The sequence below is a fragment of the Mobula hypostoma genome, chromosome 4, assembly GCF_963921235.1.
Source record: "Mobula hypostoma chromosome 4, sMobHyp1.1, whole genome shotgun sequence".
NCBI classification, from domain to species: Eukaryota; Metazoa; Chordata; class Chondrichthyes; order Myliobatiformes; family Myliobatidae; genus Mobula; species Mobula hypostoma.
In genome coordinates, this window is record NC_086100.1 from 120,669,598 (window position 1) to 120,692,842 (window position 23,245).

General features: G+C 40.7%; 1 protein-coding gene across 1 annotated transcript in view; it reads right to left on the minus strand.

Moving 5' to 3' along the window:
- Positions 1 to 23,245, minus strand: part of LOC134344905 (uncharacterized) — a 124,550-nt gene that overhangs the window by 49,350 nt on the left and 51,955 nt on the right. The window contains exon 3 of the mRNA XM_063045036.1: positions 572 to 660. Within this exon, the coding sequence (XP_062901106.1) occupies positions 572 to 660 (89 nt within the window). The remainder of the gene's footprint in view (positions 1 to 571; positions 661 to 23,245) is intronic.

Consider the following 23,245-nt stretch of genomic DNA (forward strand, 5'->3'; position numbering starts at 1 on the left):
TTTAGCATGCTGGCCTTCAGTCAGGACTTTGAACATTGGAGTTAAGATATCATGTTGCTATTATACCTGTATAAGCCATTGGTTAAAACACACGGAGTACTATGTTTAGTTTTGGTCTTTCATAGCAGACCTTATTATAACAAAGTTGTGGTTAAAGTGGAAAGAGTTCAGAAAAGATTTACAAGGATGTTGACAAGACAGGAGGGCTTGGGTTATAGGGAGAGGTTGGTCAGGTTAAGTCCATATTTCTTGGAATGTAAGAGAATGAAGGGCGACTTTATAGAAACATTTAAAATAATGGGAGGCAGAGATAGGTTGGATGGTAAGTTTTTTCCCCATGATAGAGGACACTAAAATTAGGGGCATAGATTTAGGTGTGGGGAAGAAGGTTGAAAAGGGGACTGAGGGGGGCAACATTTTCATGCAGAGGGTGGTGAGTATATGGAATGAGCTGCTGGAGGAAGTGATTGGGGCAGATGTAGGTTGGGCCAAAGAGTCTGTATTCATGCTGTATTGCTCTACGACTCTATAACACAAAAGAATTTGTAATTTAAATCACAAATTTACTTACTCGTTTCCTTCTGTACAGGAAATAGCTCAGCAGGCAAATTATGGGAATAATCAGGGCAATGAGCACTACTAAAATTAGCATGGCATCCTCTGAAACAAAAGAAAAACAAAGTTATTAATGATATATCAGAAATAATGGACACAAAACCTGAAAGTTGAATTGATCTCAGTTCAGCACAGAGCAACAATCTTAATCACAAATTTTTAAAAAAGGATGGTTGATGTGGACATTTGGGACCTTGACACAGGGGAGAGTATGAATCAGAGACTGAATATCATGCAGATCGTTGGAGTAAGCCCCAAGAAGATTGTTTTCATGGTTAGTAGCATCAAGTACAACTCTGGTTAACAGCACAGTAAAGGTGACTGAGATGTTCTCAGGAATCACAAATGCAACAGCATAAATCAAAATAAGTATTTAAAAGTGAGAAGGACAAGTAGAATTTCCTCAGCTTCACATTGGGGAGCTGATTCTGGGATCCTGCACCAAGGCAAAGCTGGTGCCTGATCTGAAACTTAATTTCAATGGAAGTTGCAGATTTGGAAGTGAAATGTAAGATTACTTTCTTTTCAAACAATTATTTCACTTGAGATTTATATTCATTCATTAACGCTATTATTCTGGCCGGTGGTGTAGTGGCATCAGTACCGGACTTCAGGGCGAGTTGTCCCAAGTTCAAATCCATCTGTGCTGGGTGGAACAGCTAAATACTAAAGAAATGGCAAGGTTGCCTCCCAATGTGCCACAAGGCACGGAGAGGAATTGATGTTATTACATAGTTCAGTTAATTTTAGTTTTTTTAACTTAAAAAAAGATTGTTTTAATTATTAACTTATATTTTAATTGGTATTGAGTATCGCTGGGGAAAAATAGTTTAAAGTCTATTAAACAGCTATGACAACCTTTGCAGGGGGAAGAACACCACTCACAGCTTTTCATGCAGTCAAGGCCTTGACCTTGGGGGATGGGACTTCTCACTATCCCACTAGTGACTCTACTCATGTCACTAGGATCTAGGCCGACTTGGACCTGCCGGATGAGAAGTCAGCATTCAGATCAGGTGACATATTGGAGTGGGGATAAATGCTTGATAACAACTCCAGGCAATGGTGTGGGCCAACCTGTTTTAAAGGTTTCCCTTCTCTACATTTTTTACCTGAGAAAAAGCTTGCCTGTTTAAAACAACTTGAATAAGTCTGTATTAAAACTGTGGAGAGTGGAATATTAGAAACATAGAAACATAGAACATAGGTGCAGGAGTAGGCCATTCGGCCCTTCGAGCCTGCACCGCCATTTATTATGATCATGGCTGATCATCCAACTCAGAACCCCACCCCAGCCTTCCCTCCATACCTCCTGACCCCCGTAGCCACAAGGGCCATATCTAACTCCCTCTTAAATAGAGCCAATGAACTGGCCTCAACTGTTTCCTGTGGCAGAGAGTTCCACAGATTCACCACTCTCTGTGTGAAGAAGTTTTTCCTAATCTCGGTCCTAAAAGGCTTCCCCTCTATCCTCAAACTGTGGCCCCTCGTTCTGGACTTCCCCAACATCGGGAACAACCTTCCTGCATCTAGCCTGTCCAATCCCTTTAGGATCTTGTACGTTTCAATCAGATCCCTCCTCAATCTTCTAAATTCCAACGAGTACAAGCCCAGTTCATCCAGTCTTTCTTCATATGAAAGTCCTGCCATCCCAGGAATCAATCTGGTGAACCTTCTTTGTACTCCCTCTAAGGCAAGGATGTCTTTCCTCAGATTAGGGGACCAAAACTGCACACAATACTCCAGGTGTGGTCTCACCAAGGCCTTGTACAACTGCAGTAGTACCTCCCTGCTCCTGTACTCAAATCCTCTCGCTATAAATGCCAGCATACCATTCGCCTTTTTCACCGCCTGCTGTACCTGCATGCCCACTTTCAATGACTGGTGTATAATGACAGCCAGGTCTCGTTGCACCTCCCCTTTTCCTAATCGGCCACCATTCAGATAATAATCTGTTTTCCTATTTTTGCCACCAAAGTGGATAACTTCACATTTATCCACATTAAATTGCATCTGCCATGAATTTGCCCACTCACCCAACCTATCCAAGTCACCCTGCATCCTCTTAGCATCCTCCTCACAGCTAACACTGCCACCCAGCTTCGTGTCATCCGCAAACTTGGAGATGCTGCATTTAATTCCCTCATCCAAGTCATTAATATATATTGTAAACAACTGGGGTCCCAGCACTGAGCCTTGCGGAACCCCACAAGTCACCGCCTGCCATTCTGAAAAGGTCCCGTTTATTCCCACTCTTTGCTTCCTGTCTGCTAACCAATTCTCCACCCACACCAATACCTTACCCCCAATACCGTGTGCTTTAAGTTTGCACACTAATCTCCTGTGTGGGACCTTGTCAAAAGCCTTTTGAAAATCCAAATATACCACATCCACTGGTTCTCCCCTATCCACTCTACTAGTTACATCCTCAAAAAATTCTATGAGATTCGTCAGACATGATTTTCCTTTCACAAATCCATGCTGACTTTGTCCGATCATTTCACCGCTTTCCAAATGTGCTGTTATCACATCCTTGATAACTGACTCCAGCAGTTTCCCCACCACCGACGTTAGGCTAACCGGTCTATAATTCCCCGGTTTCTCTCTCCCTCCTTTTTTTAAAAGTGGGGTTACATTAGCCACCCTCCAATCCTCAGGAACTAGTCCAGAATCTAACGAGTTTTGAAAAATTATCACTAATGCATCCACTATTTCTTGGGCTACTTCCTTAAGCACTCTAGGATGCAGACCATCTGGCCCTGGGGATTTATCTGCCTTCAATCCCTTCAATTTACCTAACAACACTTCCCTACTAACATGTATTTCGCTCAGTTCCTCCATCTCACTGGACCCTCTGTCCCCTACTATTTCTGGAAGATTATTTATGTCCTCCTTAGTGAAGACAGAACCAAAGTAATTATTCAATTGGTCTGCCATGTCCTTGCTCCCCATAATCAATTCACCTGTTTCTGTCTGCAGGGGACCTACGTTTGTCTTTACCAGTCTTTTCCTTTTTACATATCTATAAAAGCTTTTACAGTCCGTTTTTATGTTCCCTGCCAGTTTTCTCTCATAATCTTTTTTCCCCTTCCTAATTAAGCCCTTTGTCCTCCTCTGCTGAACTCTGAATTTCTCCCAGTCCTCAGGTGAGCCACTTTCTCTGGCTAATTTGTATGCTTCTTCTTTGGAATTGATAGTATCCCTAATTTCTCTTGTCAGCCATGGGTGCACTACCTTCCTTGATTTATTCTTTTGCCAAACTGGGATGAACAATTGTTGTAGTTCATCCATACAACCTTTAAATGCTTGCCATTGCATATCCACCGTCAATCCTTTAAGTGTCATTTGCCAGTCTATCTTAGCTAATTCATGTCTCATACCTTCAAAGTTACCCCTCTTTAAGTTCAGAACCTTTGTTTCTGAATTAACTATGTCACTCTCCATCTTAATGAAGAATTCCACCATATTATGGTCACTCTTACCCAAGGGGCCTCTCACGACAAGATCGCTAATTAACCCTTCCTCATTGCTCAAAACCTCATTTTTCACTTTATTTAATGCTTGATTATTATACACAGTGTAATGCACCAGGAATCTGCAAGTCCAAAGAAGGTAATTCAAAAATTTCAATTACAATTAAGGAGATTTAAAAAAATAGCAATTGACCCAATGTACGATCCTTAAAGCTATTATTTCTTAAGGATGGGTACTATATGTTCACTTCCACTTTAGCATACTTTCATAAAATACGTAGGAATAGATCATGCACAATCTAAGGAATTCCTGAAATTATTTCTTACTCTTTCACTCCCATTTGACTAAGAGTGCCCTCTGGTGGAAGAGTGTAGGGGTTTCTGCATGTTCTTCACAGAAGGATTTGTCTGTCTTTTGCCTAAATTTTATTCTGCTTTTATTACGATATTTTTAAAAATCCACAAAACAAATTCACACTTGGCCTCAGAAGACTCATTTCAATAAAGTTTACAAGCAGTAAGATGGCAAGTTATGAACGATGATTCAACGTTTCCACATGAGCAAGTATTTTCCCTGCTTGTGGTCGATTTCTCATCAGCTTAGCATCATTCCAAACAAAATTCTTCTGTTATATTGGTGGGAGCCAGTAATACCAATGAGAAGGAAAGGTTATTATATATCGAAATTGTATGGGTGGACAATGAGCTGGTGAGAAGGCCCTTCATCCTCTGCCAAAGGAGAGGAAGACTAATCTCCTGACCTCTGCTGTATAAACAAAATCTGTCTCCTCCTAGAGTCCAGGTCCAAGTGTTAAAACTGTTTAATTTATGCTTGTTTTTGTACTTGGTCCATGGCACGGTCAACATTTATTGGTCTAACTGCCTTTAGGAGGGTGATGATACTCTCTACTGATGATGGAATCCTCACCAGGCTAATGGGTAGAGAGATCTAGAATTTGTACTGGCCAACAATGAAAGAAAAGCAGTATTGTTCGGAGTCTGGACAGTGAGGAATGTGCAGCTGCTAGCATTAAACTGAATCTTCTGTCTTTAGCCCTCCAGATTGTTGAGTTTACAGGCGTAGGAGATCCTGTCGAAGAAGCCTTTGGCTGGAAAGTGCAGTACATATTCAAAATGCTGGTGAACACAGCAGACCAGGCAGCATCTATTGGAAGAGGTACAGTTGACGTTTCGGGCCGAGACCCTCCGTTAGGACTAACTGAAAGAAGAGCCAGTAAGAGATTTGAAACTGGATGGGTGAGGGGGAGATCCAAAATGATAGGAGAGGACAGGAGGCGGAGGGATGGAGCTAAGAGCTGGAAAATAGATTAGCAAGAAGATACAAGGCTGGAGAAGGGAGAGGATCATGGGACGGGAGGTCTTGAGAGAAAGAAAGGGGGAGGGGAGACCAGAGGAAGATGGAAAGCAGGCAAGGGGTTATAGTGGGAGGGACTGAGGGAGAAAAAAGAGAGAGAGAAAAAGGGAATAAAAAATAAATAAAGGAGATCCTGCTTTCTCTGGTAGACAGAGCGTAGGTGTTCAGCGAAACAGTCTCCCAGTCTATGTCGGGTCTCGCCAATATATAGAAGGCCGCACCGGGAGCACCGGACACAGTATATCCCCCTAGCTGACTCACAGGTAATGTGTCGCCTCACCTGGAAGAACTGTCTGGGGCCCTGAATGGTGGTGAGGGAGAAAGTGTAAGGGCATGTGTAGCACTTGTTCCGCTTACAAGTGCCGGGAGGGAGATCGGTGGGAAGGGATGGGGAATGAATGGACAAGGGAGTCGTGTAGGGAGCGAAAGAGAAAGCAGGATGAGAGGGGAGGGGAAGATATGCTTGGTGGTGGGATCCCGGTGGAGGTGGTGGAAGTTACGGAGAATTATATGTTGGAATCAGAGGCTGGTGGGGTGGTAGGTGAGGACAAAGGGAACCCTATCCCTAGTGGGATGGAGGGAGAATGGACTGAGAGCAAATTCCCTCAAAAAATGACCCTCAATCACCTTTAAACTTTCCCCCCTAACCTTAAAAGCATGTCTTGTAGAGTTCGACATTTCTATACTGTTGTAAAGAATCTGACTTTCTATCCTATGAACATGTGTCATGATTTAAAACCTCTATCAGGTGTCTTCAGTTTCCAATATGCTAGGGAGAGCAACCCATGTTTGTCCAAACATGTTCCTTATTGCTCTTACCCTTGAATCCAGGTAAACCTCTTCTGCACACTCTCAAGTCTCCACATCTTTCCTACAATAGAACAAATAGAATTGCACACAATATTCCAAATCCAGTCTAAATGAAGTTTTATTTAGCTACATCTTGACTTCCTTACTCTTATATTCAACAGCCCTACCAGTGAAGGAAAGAAAATATGCTATCTGCCTTCTTCACTACTTTATCCAGTTGCATAGCCACCTTCAGTGAACTGTATATCTGGAGCCCAACATCCCTCTGTATCTCAGGGCTGCTAAGGAGTCTACCATTAACTGCATACTTTTTCCTTTTATTTGATCTCCTCACTCTTGCCCGGATAAAACCTTACCCACCCCTTCTCTGCCCATATCTGTAACTGATCTGTACCCCTCTATATTCGTTGATAGTTTTTTATACTGTCCAAAACTCCACCAGTCTTGGAGCATACACAAACTTGTTAATAATCCCATCTACAATTTCATCCAAATCATTGATATATATCACAAATGGCATAGATCTCAGCACCAATCCTTGTAGGACACCACTTTTCACAGAGCTTCAGGAAAAATAACATCCTTCCAGTCTTCTATGGGCAAGCCAGTTCTGAAATCAAACTTGCAATTCACCTTCAGCCCCATGTATTTTTATCTTCTGAATCAATCTACCTTGAGGGATCTTATCAAATGTTTTACATCCATGTAGATAACATCCCACATGAATCTTTAGGTCCATGAAGATAACATCCCTCATGAAGCTTCTTTGTCACCTCCTCAAAAATCTCAATGAAGTTTGTCAGGCACGAACTGCCATGCTGATTGTTGCTATGCAGGGAATGCCTTTACAAACGCACACAAATCCTATCTTTCATTATACACTCCAATAGCTTCTCTCCCATTAATATGAGGCTCAACAGGTCTTTAGAAAATGGCTGAGCTTAGGAAGAAGTCTGAAGCAGTTTTCACACCCCAAGCATGAAATGCTAAGCAGGAAAACCTCAAGAAGGAAGTTAAATAGGTACAAATCAGGGGAGAAAAAGTACCTTTTAATAAGACTTTTAAAATTGAAGTGCCTTGCCACTTTCTAATGAAAACATCTTTTAACATTTTTCTCCATTTTTTAGTTTGATTTGTACGTGGCTTTTTGTTTTACTTTTTAAAAAATTACAATGACGAGCAGTCTCGTGTGAACACGAATGCTGGATTTCCTGTTTCTGATGATTGGTTAAAACAATTAAAACCACAAGCTTGTCTATTCAAGTTATTAAGATTTGTTCATCTCACCTTTGTCCACTGCATAGATGTAAATAACAACTCTATTGCTTAATTTCCAGAGTGCAGCTGTTCACAGGAGTTGATCAAAGGTTTGCATGAGTGGTTTTCTCAGATTCTTGGAAAATATTACTAAAGGGAGAAAAATGGAATTCCTTTTCCCATGACAGACTTGAGGTCAGGGCATGAAGGAATATGGGGAGAAGGCAGGAGATTGGGGCTGAGAGGGAAATTGGATCAGCCTTGATGGAATGGTGGGCCAGGGTTGATGGGATAATGGCCTAATTATGTTTCTACATCTTATGGTCTATTCATGAGTAATCTTGCTGCATGCAGCTTATAAATCAGAAGAGAAAGTTTAGTGGGGTGGGGAAATGCCATATTTTAAAAGATGCACTAATTTGAGGATCTTCTTTTATATCAGCCGCATCACCCACCATGAACTCAGTAAAGAGAGAATCATTCCCATGATGCTGAGTGCCACTCGCACCATCAGAGTAATGCTACCATGGGTTTCTGCTACCATTAGTCATGAATACCTTGTCCTGAGGCGTGTTAGTGGAAGTCATACAATTGATACCTGGAATGGCAGGCAGTGTGCTATGGCCACAGTGTTTGCAGAAGTGCTGGCAGCTGAAGATGAGATGAGCAATAAAGAAGATATGTAGTAAATCGTGATTGGGGGAAATTAATAGTCAGTGAGGAGCAAATATCAACTGCATGTAGCAAAGAATCAGAGAGTTTATTACACAGAGGGTGGTCATTCAACTCACTGTGTTTCAACAGACCAATAAAAAGAATTCAGAATCAGAATCAGGTTTAATATCACCAGCATAAGTAGTGCAAAAAGAGAGCAAAAAAATAGCGATGTAATATACTTGGGATCATTGTCCATTCAGAAAATTGGTGGAAGAGGGTAAGACGCTGTTCCTTAAATGTTGAGTGTGTGTCTTCAGTCTCCTTTACCTCCCCCTTAATGGTAACAACAAGAAGAGGGCATGTCCTGTGTGATGGGGGTCCTTATTGATGGATGCCGCCTTTTTGAGGCATCTCCTTCTGAAGCTGCCCTCGATGATGGAACCGGCTGAGTTTGCAACTTGCTGCAGCTTTTTTCAATCCTGTGCAGTGGTCCCTCTATACCAGATGGTGATGGAACCAGTTAGAAAGCTCTCCGCAGTATACCTCTGGAAATTTGCTCGAGTCTTCTGGTGACATACCAAATCTCCTCAAACTCCTAATGAAATATAGCGGCTTTTATACCTTCTTTGTAATTGTATTAATATTTTGGGCCCAGGATAGATATTTAGAGATATTGACAGCCAGGAACTTGAAACTGCTCACCCTTTCCACTGCTGATGACTAGATGAGGACCAGTGCATGTTCCCTCGTTTTTCCACTCCTGAAGTTGGCAATCAATTCCTTGGTCATACTGATGTTGAGTTCAAGGCTGTTGTTGCGACACCACTCAACCAGCTGATCTATCTAGCTTCTGAATACCTTCATGTCACCATCTGAAATTCTGCCAACAAAAGTTGTGTCAGCAGAACATTTATAGGAGGCATTTGAGCTCTGCCTAGTCATATAGTCATGGGTGTAGAGAGAGGGTTGGGGTGTACCAGGGCTGATTATCAGTGAGGAAGGGATGTTATTTCCAATCTGTACTCACTGTGGTCTCTCAATGAGGTAGACAAGTATCCAGTTGCAGAGAGAAATGCAGAAGCCCAGCTTTTGGAGCTTGTTGATTAGAACTGAGGGTATGAAGGTCATGAATGCCGAGCTATTGACCTTTTGTGGCGATAGACAAACTGCAGCAAGTCCAGGTCCTTGCTTAGGCAGGAGATGATTCTGCTCTGCCCACGACCAGCCTCTCACAGCACCTCATCATAGTAGATGTCAGTAAACTGGGCGATAGTTGTTGAGTTAGCTCACCCTGCTCTTCTTAGGCACTGGAATGATCATCGCCCTTTTGAAGCAAGTCAGAGGTTCAAGATGTCCTTGAACACCCCTGCCAGTTGATTGACACAGGTTTTCAGTGCCCTGTCGGGTACAACATTAAGGTCTGACGCCTGTGAGGTTTCACCCCCTTGAAAGATGTTCTGACATCGGTGTCTGAGGCAGAGATCATTGGGCTGCAAGGTGCTGCAGGGATTCGCATAAGTACAGTTTCATTCTCCCTTTCAAAGTGAGGATAAAAGGCGTTGAGCTCATCTGGGAGTGAAGCATCACAGACATTCATGATGTCAGGTTTTGCTTTGTAGGAAGTAATGGCCTGCAAACCCTGCCAGAGCTGATGTGCATCCGATTCCTTCCTTAACTTCAACTGAAATTGCTTTTTCTCTCTTAAAATAGCCTTCCGTAGGTCATACCTGGACTTCTTGTATAGATCTGGATTACTGATCTTGAATGCTATAGATCTAGCACTCAGCAGACTACAAGTCTCCTGGTTCATCCATGGCTTTTGTATTGGGCATTTCCAGTATGTTGTCAAAGACACACACTCATCCTCATAGCTCTTAATAAATTCGGTGACAACTGTAGCGTACTCATTCAGATTCAAGGATGAATCTCTGAATATTTTCCAGTCCACTGACTCAAAGCAGTCCTGTGAGTGCCCCTCCACCTCCCTTGACCATTCTTTCTTGGTTCTCTCCGCTGCTGCTGAGGTCTTTAGTTTCTGGCTGTTTGCTGGGAGTAGAAGTGCAGCCAAGTGATTGGACTTTTCACAGTGTGGGCATGGGATGGCGTAGTAAGCATTCTAGATGGTGCTGTAAGAGGGGTCAAGTGTGTTGGCTCCTCTGGTTCCACAGGCAATAAATTGGTGTTAGATGTTCAGAGACTTCTTCAAGCCAGCCTGGTTGAAATCCCCCTCAACAATAAGGAAAGTATGAGGGTGGATTGTTTCGTGACTGCTGATTATGGTGTTCTGCTTCTCCAGTGCCTGCTAGATATTGGCCAGTCGTGGAATGTACACTGCTACTAGGATGATGGTGGAAAACTCACTTGGCAGATAAAATGGGCAACATTTGACCGCTATATTTTCCAGGTCAGGTGAGCAGGACTGAGACGGAACTACCATGTCTGTGGACCACCTTGAGTTAATCATGCAGCATACTCCATATCCTCTACCTTTGAAAGACTCAACTGTCCTGCCTCTGCAGTGGATGGTGAAGCCCTCAGGCAGCAGCAGCTATGGTGGGGGTGAGCCATGTTTCCATGAAGCAAAGTACACAGCAGTCCCTGATGTCCCTCTGGTACTGCAATCTTGCTCTGAAGTCTTCATTTTTATTTTCCAGAGACTATATGTTCACCAGCAGGAGAGTCAGGAGTCATTGTCTCAGGGCTGTATTTCAATTGTATTTACAGACCAGTACGTGTTCCGCATTTCCTTTTCCTTAAAGGGGAAACCGCAGACATGACCAGAGAGTGCAGTCTGGAATCTACCGATTTTGAGGATCAATAGATATTTTTAATGTTTTAAATGTTGTTGCCTAATGAAATACCCATGGATTTCAGCTGTAATATTCCTAGCTAGGAATATTTGATGACTCCCTTTAGAGCTGCACACAAAGAGTCACCATTAATTGGCGCTATCTTATTCTGTGTAGCCTAAACTCATCTTTTAAATTGAAACCTTCCAAGCTACAGCACATTAAGAATGGATGGAAGTGTAATAGGTTTCTGCTTCCTTCACCTCCACCTCCCAACCTCTTATCATTTCCAATGTTTTATTGTCCTTCCTTAACTCCTCTCTAAACCTTTTAACAGTTGTTGTAAATTCATACCCACAGGTTACTGACCTTCCATGAAGAGATTTCCTTATGCTTTACTCTTTTCAGGCCTCTCATAATTTTATACACTTAAATTAAATATTTTCTCAGTCCTGAATAATCAGAAGAAGAAAAAATCCCAGCGGTGGCACGGTAATGTAGTGGTTAGCACAACGCTTTGCAGAACCTGTACATTTTCCCTGTGACCATGTGCGTTTCCTCTGGGTGCTCTGGTTTCCTACCGCAGTCCAAAGGTATACCAGTTGGCAAGCTAATTGCTCATTGTAAATTGTCCCATGATTAGTCTAGGACTAAATCAGGAGATATCCAGAACTGTGTGGCTCAAAGAGCTGGAAGGGCCTATTCCACACTGTATCTCAATAAAATGAATAAATCACAGGTAAAATTCTCCATTTCCAATGAAGTCAGGGCCACACACTGGCAATTGGAGGTAGCTTAGATGGGAATCTTCATTAGCATGGTCTAATCGGAGTGAAGGATCATTTCTGTGCTGTGACTCTATGACTCCATGACTTTGAAAGTCCGTAAACTGTCTAGAGAGGTGGCACAGTGGTGTAGTGGCTAGCACAACGCTTTACAGGTGACCCAGGTTCAATTCCTGCTGCGGCCTATAAGGAGTTTGTATACTCTCCCCATGAATACATGCATTTCCTCCAGGTGCTGCAGTTACTAATCACAGTCCTGGTTGGTAGATGAATCAGTCACTGTAAATTGCCCTGTGATTAGGCTCAGATTTAACTGGAAGGTTGCTGGGCAGCATGGCTTGAAGGACCAGAATGTCCTATTCTGCGCTCTATCTCAGTAAATAAATAAATAATGTTGTCACTGTACTCTGTCTAATAAGTTTCTATAAAGCTCAAGAATATTCTTGCTTCTACATTCAATATCTTAGATAATAAAGAAAATTATTCCATTTGCCAATTGAATCATTTTACTTACCCTGTTGTATTATATTTAGGAATTTGTGGGCATACATTCCAAGGTTCTTCTATATATCTAGAGTTACCAGGATCCTACCTTGCTTTGTTTGACTTCCCCAAATGTATTGCCTTGCATTTCTACAAATTGAATTCAATCGAGCACTTTTTAGCCTATTAGACCACTTCATTGATACTCTCCTGTTGTGCACAGCTTCCTTCCTCAACTATGTGTTTCAGCCTAGTAGTGCAATAAACACTGCACCCAGTCCTTCTTTCACTGCTCCTTGTTCTGGTCTGTTAGGAGTCTATGCTGACGGACAGTTGTCTGGAGGGTTTCTAGAGATCATGTAGATAGAAAAATGTTTCATGGAAAGTGGGAAATCTGAGAATCATAGAGCTATGTGTCAGAATTCAGTTGCATTCGCCTGAACAATTTCCTCTTCTAGCTCCTACATTCAAGATGCATCTTTCTATTAGGGATGTTAAGGATTGAGCGATGCTAGCCGCTCATTCGAGCAGGAAAGCCCAATGAGGCTTGAACCATTCAGTAGTGTGGTTAATGCTGAATCCAAATTATGATCATTTACATTTGAAGGTAATGCGAAGTTTGTTTGTTGCTTATATTGTAATCAACAAGCACATTATTAAACCTGTCTATAAGCAAAAACATGGCAGTTGATGGAAACCTTAGATAAAAATAGAAAAGCCTGGTAATCCATGATGGGTTAGACAGCATCTAGAACATCAAACATCGAACATAGAATTTGGAACATTGAACACTATAGCACAGGACAGGTCTTCTGGCTCATGAGGTTGCACCAACCATTTAACCTGCTCCAAGATCAATCTAACCCTTCCCTCCTACATAGTCCTCCATTTTTCTATCATCCATATGCCTTTCCAAGAGTGGAGTATTTAAGTGCCCCAATGTATCTGCCTGTACCACCACTCATGACAGCACATTCCATACACTCACCACTAAATGTGTAAAGAAAACTTATCCCCTACATCCTCCTATACTTTCCTCCATTCACCTTAAAATTATGCCCCCCGGTATTAGTCATTTCCGCCCCGGGATAAAGTCTTTGGCTATGCACTTGATCTATGCCGCTGATCTTCTTGTACACCTCTATCAAGTCACCTCTCATCCTCCTTCACTCCAAAAAGCAAAGGCCTAGCACATTCAACCTGTCCTCATAAGACCATCTTTATAGTCCAACCAGCATCTCTGCACACTCTCTAAAGCTTCAACATCCTTCCTATAATGAGGCAACCGGAAATGAACACAGTATTCCAAGTGTGGTCTAACCAGGGTTTTGTGGAGCCGCAATGTTACCTTGAAGCTCTTAAAATCAATCCCCAACTAATAAAGTCCCACACTCGTTGCGCCTCTTTAACCATCCTTTCAACTGTAAGGTCACTTTGAGGGTTCATTGGATGTGGGCCCCAAGATCCTCCGTTTCTGCAGACTGCTAAGAATCTTGACATTAACTCTATATTCTCCCTTCAAATTTGATCTTCAAGGTGAATCACTACATGCTTCTTTAGGTTCTTGATAGTCTGAAAGGAGAAAGACATGAAAAGACTTCATTGAGAGAGTGGAAGAGATGGATACACTTGCTGCATACATCTGCCACTTCCTTGCCCAACTCTGCATCCTATCAATGTCCTGTTGTAAAATACAGCAACGTTCTACACTCACCACAACTCCATTAACCTTCGCGTCATCTGCAAACTTAATAATCCAGCCTTTTACTTCCTGGTCCAACTCATTTATAAGAATCACAAAAGCAGAGTTCCAGAACAGATTCCTGCAGAACACCACTGGTCACCAACTTCCAGGCAGAATACACTCCACCTACAACCAGTCGCAAGCCAATTCCCAATCCACACAGACAACTTTGCCTGGATCCCATGCCTCTTGATTTTCTGAATAAGCCAACCATGGGGAAACTTATAAAATACCTTATTAAAATCCATATATACACTATCTATTGCTCTACCTTCATCAATATGCCGCATCCTTAAAGAATTTAATCAGGCTCGTCATGTATGATCTGCCCATCACAAAGTCACGTTGACTATCTCTAATCAGACTATGCTTCTCCAAATGCCCGTATAATATATCATGTCTCTAAGAATCTTCTCCAATAATTCTCCCACCACTGAAGAAAGACTCACCAGTCTATAATTTCCAGTGTTATCCCTATTACCATTCTTAAACAAAGGAATAGAATTTGCCACCCTACAGTCTTCTAGTATTACTCATGTAGCTAGAGAGTATGCAAAGATCATCACCAAAGGTGCAGCAACCCCTGCCTCATTTCCCGTAGTAAGCTGGTATATATTCTGTCTGGCCCCAAGTACTTATCTATCTTCAGGTTTTTTCAAAAGTTCTGGCACATCATCTTTCTTAATGTCAACATGTTCTAGCATAACAGCCTGTTTTACACTGTGCTCACAAACGTTTAGGTCTCTTCCTCTGGTAAATACTGAAGAAAGGTATTCACTAAGGACCTCCCCTTCCTCCTCCGATTCCAGGCACATGCTTCCTCTTCTGATTGAACCTACTCTCACATTGGTCATCCTCATGGTCTTTATATATGTGCAGAATGCCTTAGAGTTTTCCTTAACCCTACTTGTCGAGGCCTTCTAATGCCCCCTTTGAGCTCTCCTAAATCCATTCTTCAGCTCCTTCTTGCATACTTTGTAACTCTCTAGAGCCTTGTCTGATCCTTACCTCCTAAACCTTCTTCCTCTTGACAAGATGTTCTACATCTCCTGTCATCCCTGGTTCCTTCACCCTACCACCCTTTCCCTGCCTCAAAAGGACAAACCTATCCAGAACATGTATGCAAATGTTCCCTAAACAGTATTTTATTGGTTCACATTTCCAGTGAGCATTTCCCTAAGTATATTTGTTCCCAATTTATGCTCCCAAATTCTTGCCTAATAGCATCATAATTCCTTATCTCCCCTGCAGCCCACCCCCCCGCCCCAAATTACATACAGAGAGAGAAACAGTTAAGTTTCCACATGGTTGAGTTTAACTCTCATTAAGGACCATCCAGTGAAAGACTCTACTTCTCTGACCCGATGATGATTCCTAAAATTCCTGCCTTTTATATCACAAGCCAGCAGTCTTTCCACAGTTTTTTCTGAGCATTCCTCCTTCTAGTACAGTTTGTTTTCTCTGTTTCTGTTGGTATGAACATTTAGAAATAACTTAGCTAATTTAGCTATTGCTGTAGGAAGTAACAAAAAAAAATGATAGATCTCAGCCTTCATTCTGGCAAATCAAATCATATAATCACTTGTCCTTCATCACCTCAATCATTCTGGTTGTTCTCTTCAGCTTTTACGAAACAACTGTGGAATCATTTTATACAATGTTCAGAGTTTCAGCCCGAAACATCGCCTGTACTTTTTTTTTCATAGATGCTACCTGGCCTGCTGAGTTCCTCCAGCATTTTGTGTGTGTTGATACAATGTTCAGGTTTAATTTTTGATTTTGGCTAAATCTTGACTGTTTAGCTCATCTCATTGACTGATTAATTTTACTCATACCCATCGAGCAGAACTTTGTTTTATTGTGAAATATCAATCAAGATCCTCAGATCTCTTTTCCTTTTGAGGTAACTTGCACTTTCTGGATTCAGTAATAGGAATGAATGAGTGGAGACAAAGTTCTGTCTCCACACCGAGGAGTTCCTCTATCGTGCTGCCTGGAAACATAACTGTGCTAAAGGAGAAATGTCCAGAAATGAAACTGTTGATTGATTCAAAACTGGCAACTGTGATATAAGACCATAAGATGCAGGAGCAGGATTAGGCTATTGAGCGTGCTCCACCATCTCATCATGGCTGATCCAATTTTCCCTCTCAGTCCCAATCTCCTGCCTTCTCTCCGTATTCTTTCATGCCCTGACTGATCAAGAAGTTATCAGCCTCTGCCTTAAATATACCTAAAGACATGGCCTCTACGGCTGCCTGTGATAACAAATTCCACAGATTGGCCACTCTCTGGCTAATGAAATTCCACCTCATCTCCATTCTAAGCAGACACCCTTCTATTCTGTGGCTGTGTCCTCTGGTCTTAGACGTTCCTACTGCTGGTAACATTCTATCCACACCCACTCTATTGAGGCCTTTCAACATTCAATAGGTTTCAATGTGGTCATCTCTCATTCTTCCGAATTCCACTGAGTACAGACCCAAAGCCATCAAATGCTCCTCACCAGTGCCTTTTAAAGCTTTAGCTTTAAATCCTTGCTTTTATTTTCTAGTCCTCCTGAAATGAATACTAACATTGCATTTGCCTTGCTCACCACGGACTCAACCTGCAAATTAAACTTTAGAAATCTTGCATGAGGACTCCAAGTCCCATTTCACCTCCAATTATTATTATTGTTGTATTTTTATTTTTCCCAGTTTATGCTGGTAAAACCTGAGGTACAGGCATAGCTAAGCACACTCATTTGTCAAATACTAGGAACTTTCGGACTATTCTAGTGTTGTTTAGTATTGTGGCTTCCTATAGATTTACAGAGATATTACTGTGAAGCCCTAATTGTTTAATGCTACTGTGTAGAGACACCAGTTGTAGATTTTACTGTCAGGACAATGTATACCTTGTTCATGTTCCATAGTCTTTCAATTTCCTCTTATAATTCAATGTATTTCTGGTGTTTTTCACATTCATTTCTGTAAGTTGTATGTGTTTGGAATGGCTATATCTATTAAATAAGTTGTTCTTGCTTGTTTGTCCTGTATTATTATATCCAGATGGTTATTTTGGATTGTCCTATCTGTAATAACTGATCATTCATAATATAATATTAATAATAATTATTATTAATTGCCTGCAATAACAAGATTGTATTCTACCACAGTCTACAATCTAATGTCTTATTGGAAATGATGGAAGGAAACTATGATAGGCTAAGTAATGAATTCTGGCTCCAGGAAGCATGGAGAATGTGAACAACGTTAGGGTTACCAAAGGAAGAATCGCCTAACCAGATGTAAAGCTCTTCTGTATTCAGATCTGTCTAACTAAACAGATAATGAAAGGAGACAAGGAGGATCAGATGCTCAGTGACTTTATCTATTTACTCTTCGTCTCCCTCAGTTATTGCCCATAGTTACCATGAAACCAGCTTCCACTGACTCAGCCCTATTCTAGGCAAGCACCTAAGCATCAACCCCTCTTCCTGGCGGTATCAAAGGGATTTTGCCTAACATTGTACATCTCCCCTTTCAAACCTGCTTTCTGTAGTCCTCTCCTCAAAATACACTACCTGCAGATTTGACAACTGCAAAGCTCTATCAGACTGGTACCATCTCTCACCTTCTATAAACCTTAAGTCATTCAAATATTCACCTACCTTAACTTGTGCGAAGTTCTGATTTCTCATCAATGATTTTAAATACAATGGCTTTTTATTGGTTTAAATCCTCTACTCTGGAGTGTCCTTCACAAACCTCCTCCCTTCACCACCTTTCTCTGCTCCTCGAAGATACTCCTCAAAACCCACTAGTCTGATCATATTTTGGTTCAACTGTACAAGCACCTCTTTATGTGCCTTGGTATCAAATTTAGTTTTTAATGCTCTAGTGGAGAGCTTAAAATGCCATCACGTAATCAACGTTTATGTGCGCTATGCAATAGAATTTTATTATAAATCCTATCTGATTTGGCCAGTTGGCCATTTGATTACTAGTTTATTTGGTTCAGCACAACAGTGTGGACTGAAGGGCCAGTTCCTCTGCTGTACTGTTCTATGTTCCATCCTTAAAAGGGAATGAGTACTTCCTGTACAGTCTCAAAATGACAGCCAATAGATTCTAGATCCTTCATGCAAACAGTAGGTGAATGCACAAAGGTGCCCGGAGAGGGCCTGTGAAAGGCATGACATGCCCATTTGAATGGTACATTCGCAAAGCACAGTAGTGCATGTGAGAACAGCAAATGATGCAGGTCACTCATCCAAATGCAGGTCTCCATAATCAATGTGAGCCTCAGAGGCCGGTGATCATGAAACTTAACATTAATCAATACTACAATCGAAGAGTCCCTTTACAGAGAAAGTTAACTCCCCTCTCTCCACCACCAATTTATAGCCCTAAGAAATCCACCCTAGCGATTCCCAGTCCAATACCCATCCGGATTCCTCCAGAATCAGAGAGAAAAAAAATCTTTCTGCTCAGAAACTGTGCAATGGCTGCCTCTTTATACATGTGCCTTGGGCCCTGTGCACAGCAGAAAATTTGCTAATGTAGCCCTGGTGGAAAATAATCTCAGCCAACTGCTCATCCCCTTTATAGGTGCAGAAGGATTTCTAGACCAAGATATTTTATTGCATTAAAGCCACAATGTAAACTTTCGTTGCTGTTAATAAAGGATTTCATCACTTGAACCAGAATGGATGCCAAACCCTTTGGCATATCAGGTCTTTATGGTGTCTCTCTAAAAACAAGAGTAACATCTGCCTTTCCCAGTCTCCAGGCATCTCTCCAGCTGCCAGTGCTCCCTGGAAGATTTATGTTAGTGTTTTTGTGCAGTTTCCTTCCTTATTTTTTATAAATCCTTTTATAGATTTTATCCGGCCCTTGAGGTTAATTCACCTTAAGTTTGCACAGCTGTTCAACAACTATGCTGGCCTAAATGTGAATAGTGTCATAACATATCTCTGCAACACCCACTAGTTCCTTTTTAAAATCACATAACTTACCTGTCTTCTCTTTGATTAAAAACCGAGGCAATAAACTTATGAAGCAATTTCACAGACTGCGAAACATCGGCTATCATGCCTTCTCACAACTTTTCTTTCAATGGCTCCCTTCTAACTCATTTATCTTATTTTTCACTTGGAAAAATAAAACTTTATTTCTCTTGTATTATTTAGCTAAGGGAGCCAGTGGCTTCAGTTGCAAATTCTGAAACTTACTGATAGATTCATAGGTCCAAATCCATTATTTTGCTCTGTCATTAGAGTGAGCATGGATCTAGGAAATGATTCATGGATCCTTTTCAAGGTGACCCTATAGATTACCATGGGATTGGAGGGCAAAGTTAAAGCTACTTATTTTAATTGTAGCTTTTTTAAATTATTACATCTTTTACATGGTTTAAATGAATTAAGGATTAAGAATTAGGGGTAGGCCATTTAGAACGGAGTTGAGGAAAAACTTTTTCACCCAGAGAGTGGTGGATACATGGAATGCTCTGCCCCAGAAGGCTGTGGAGGCCAAGTCTCTGGATGCTTTCAAGAAAGAGATGGATAGAGTTCTTAAAGATAGCGGAATCAAATGTTATGGGGATAAGGCAGGAACTGGATACTGATAGTGGATGATCAGCCATGATCACAGTGAATGGCGGTGCTGGCTCGGAGGGCCAAATGGCCTACTCCTGCACCTATTGTCTATTAATTACTTTTTAACATTTTTAATCATTACATTTTGGTAACATTTATCAAGATTTATCATTTCTAAATATGAGAGAATTTAAAGCAGATAAAATCATTTAAAACTTCTACAGCTGGCAAAACCTTGCCCCAACAATGCCTGATGTCAAAGGTTATCAAGGGCATATTGTGGGAGGAGCCTTCTCTCTGTGCTTTTAGAAGCACTGTTGCAATAAATTGGGCAACTTACTTCCTGAATTCAGCCAACCAACATGTTTGGCTTGGGAAGGGTAAATGTCACTACCTAGGGAACGGAGGTTGAGATCCAGGTTGTCCGACCAATCCAGTGTAAGCTAGGCCAATATTTTTACTTTACAATTTTAATTCCTCTCTTACAAGATCTTGATTTTGATACAACCTCCATATTAATGTTGCATCGTTTTCCTATAAGATGACAAATACATTTTACACCTTTATATGAGAGGCTTTGAAGCTCTATTCAACCGATAGGAATACCTTTAAATTTGGTATCTTTCCTTCGCGTTGGCCTAAATAGGTCCATTAGATTTAGAGTAATTTCCATAGTTATTCTGTTTCTTCTTTTCAGGTATTCCTCAATTTGGCCATTTTGTTTGGTCTGAGTTTCTTTGTATATCAGTAATTAAAAAAGAAATATATTTATACAATCTTTCTTTTCATAAATATTTCTTATAATTCAGAAAAGCAGCCAGTGATGTTGCAGAAAAAGATGTCCAACAAATAGCGTTGAGTTAAAGGCCAAATAATGCACTTTAGTCATGTGGTAAGTGTTATCTTAGATCCAGCAGTAATCTCCTTGTTCTTTTTCAACACGATACCATGCCATCCTATCTACTCAGATAAAAGATCATTGGGTTAATATCTCACATGAAGATGGCACTACCATATCGTTCAACATTGCACTATCCTGCACTGAGAAAGACAGCACAGATTTAATATTCTTGGACAAATCCTGTAGGGTATGACTGTAACTGCTGAGCCACAGCCACAGCACAAAGAGTGACTGAACAATGATCACTGATGCATAAAGCCTTACCTAACTCTATGTTGGTGATTTAATCATCCCTATTACTCATATTCAAACACTGGGTGTCTTTCTGTCTATTGATTCGGTTACAACCTGAGTCATAAATCAGTTTTCCATTAACGAGAAATCCCTTACTGGCTTGCCAGCAGTGACATTACTCTCCAGCCAGTTTCTGGTAACTTGGAATTTCCAGTACTAAAGTTGATCCTTTACCAGTCATCATCCTCATCCCACCCACAAACAAAAATAAAGTGTTTTACATTGGCTCGCTATTCCTCCAGTAGCAGCTTACACTTACAGGCATGTGGTTCACTTGATACCACTCTCACCTCTGGCTCAAAGCTCTGGGTCCTGCTCTAATGACCAAGCACAGAAATGTATATTCTGCACCGATGCACAACCTGACAGAAATGTTCTATGATCAGGAGTTTTGTCCCTTGAATAAGATGTTGCTGAGTACTTATGAAATTTTGCATACTCTCTACCTTCTTCAGTAATCCTATACATTGGGTTGACAAGAAGCAGTGAGTTTTACCATGGTATGCTGGCCAATATTTTCGCATCTGCAATATCATAAAGTAGGTTATATAGTAATCATTCAATGCCTGTGCATGGGAGCTTATTGTGCATAAAATAGCAGCTGTGTTCTCAACATTATAATGGTGACAACACTCCAAAAGTACCTTATTGGCAATAAAATGGCTTGGAATGATCTGTAACAGTAAAGTGTATTACATTAAAGCAAACCCATCTTGTTTTCAGTCGCATTTATTAATTGTCCCAGACTGCCTGCATCTCTGCCCTTTTTCTGTAATATCTCCCCTCACCTTAAGTTGAATATTAAATGTATATTTACTTGCATATTTGCTCCTGGGTGCTTGCTTTTCATATATGCATTCCATTTATTTGATTCAGTTTACCAAGCATTTGCAATTGTGACGATTTCTAATTGCAAACTTGCCGAGCTTACAAGTCTAACATCTTATTAATAAGTTATATTCAATTCAAATCACTCCAGTAGATTTACCTTGCGCTGATTTGGGGATAATTCTGTCCATAAGTTAACTGTTGCATTTTATTTCATTTGCACTGTAATTACAAACAATAACTAATACAGGATCAAATAAATTTTAGTATGGGCAGAATCATAAAATGTGAATGTTGTGTATTTAATATTTCGGTATTATTTGACAAATATTGTAAGTATATTGTTTGGTGAAACATCCTTTGTTTGTTTAAATACTTCATTATGGGTTTTATGTAAAAATACGTGACTGACATACATCATTAGGGCAGCACGTCATATGTGAGTGCCTCACTAAAGTAACACGAGGTAGACACATATCTCCCTGCACCAGTGCTTTTCTTTCAATTGGTTTCTGAAGTTACAAAACATAACAGTACCAACATGGTAATTTTAAAACAAATCCTGACTGACTACCTACCCGCGCTGCATGTTTTTTCTTTGGAAAGGTGACAGAAACGTTTGAGTTTTTAAAAAAGTGTAGCATGTCCATCTTCAGAAGGGGACAGAAATGGTCAAGTTAAAAGAAAGGCAGAAAATGGATGAAATTCAAGGATTCATAAACTGTGAATACCGGGTGATAATAATCATAAATTTTAAAAAAGAAGAAATGGCTGGCTACATCAGAAAGATAGATGTTTTGATTGCACTACAGATAACTGAGTGATATATACTGAACCAATTGAACAATGTTTTGAAGCAAATGAAGTAGCCAATGAAAAGCAAGTGCCAATTTGCTGAGTGCTATAGGCGGAAAAGCATACAGTTTGCTTAGAAGTTTAACGGCTCCAACCAAACCACCAAAATGAGCTTTGCTGATACTGAGAACATAATGAATGAACATTTAGAAACAAAAGTATTGTTGATTGCAGAACACTTTAGGTATCATAAGCGGAATCAAAAGGAAGGGGAGTCCATTTTAAATTGCAAAGCTGAAATGAAGAGATTCTACAAGCATTGTCAGTTCAGTAATGGACTTAATGATGCACTGAGAGATCATCTAGTTTGTGGAATCTTACAAGAAAGCTTTCAAAAATGGCTCTTAACCAAAGCACACTTTCATTTAAAAGACCAATTGAATTTGTTGTATCAATGGAAACAGCAGCCAGAGTCTCAATTGAGTTGCAGTCAGGAATGACAGTAAACATAAACAAAATTGTAACGTCTAAACAGAAACCAGCATGGCCAAACAAATCGTGTTACCGTTGTGGCAGAAGTTCAGATACACACTAATGAGAGTTTAAAGGCAAAACTTGCAGAAAATGCAACAAAGTAGGCCGCATATGAAGAACATGTTGGGGAAACAAAAATAAATGGACTGCACAGGGAAGAGAAAAAGATTTTTAAAAAGTCAAGTTGTGGTTTTAAAAAAGCACTGATCTGCATGCTGTTGATAAAAAATCTGATAATAATGAGAACAACACAGGACTCTGGTTCTTAAGATTTACAATGTGAAAACTAACAGGAGACAAGGTATATGGCTTGCACCAGAC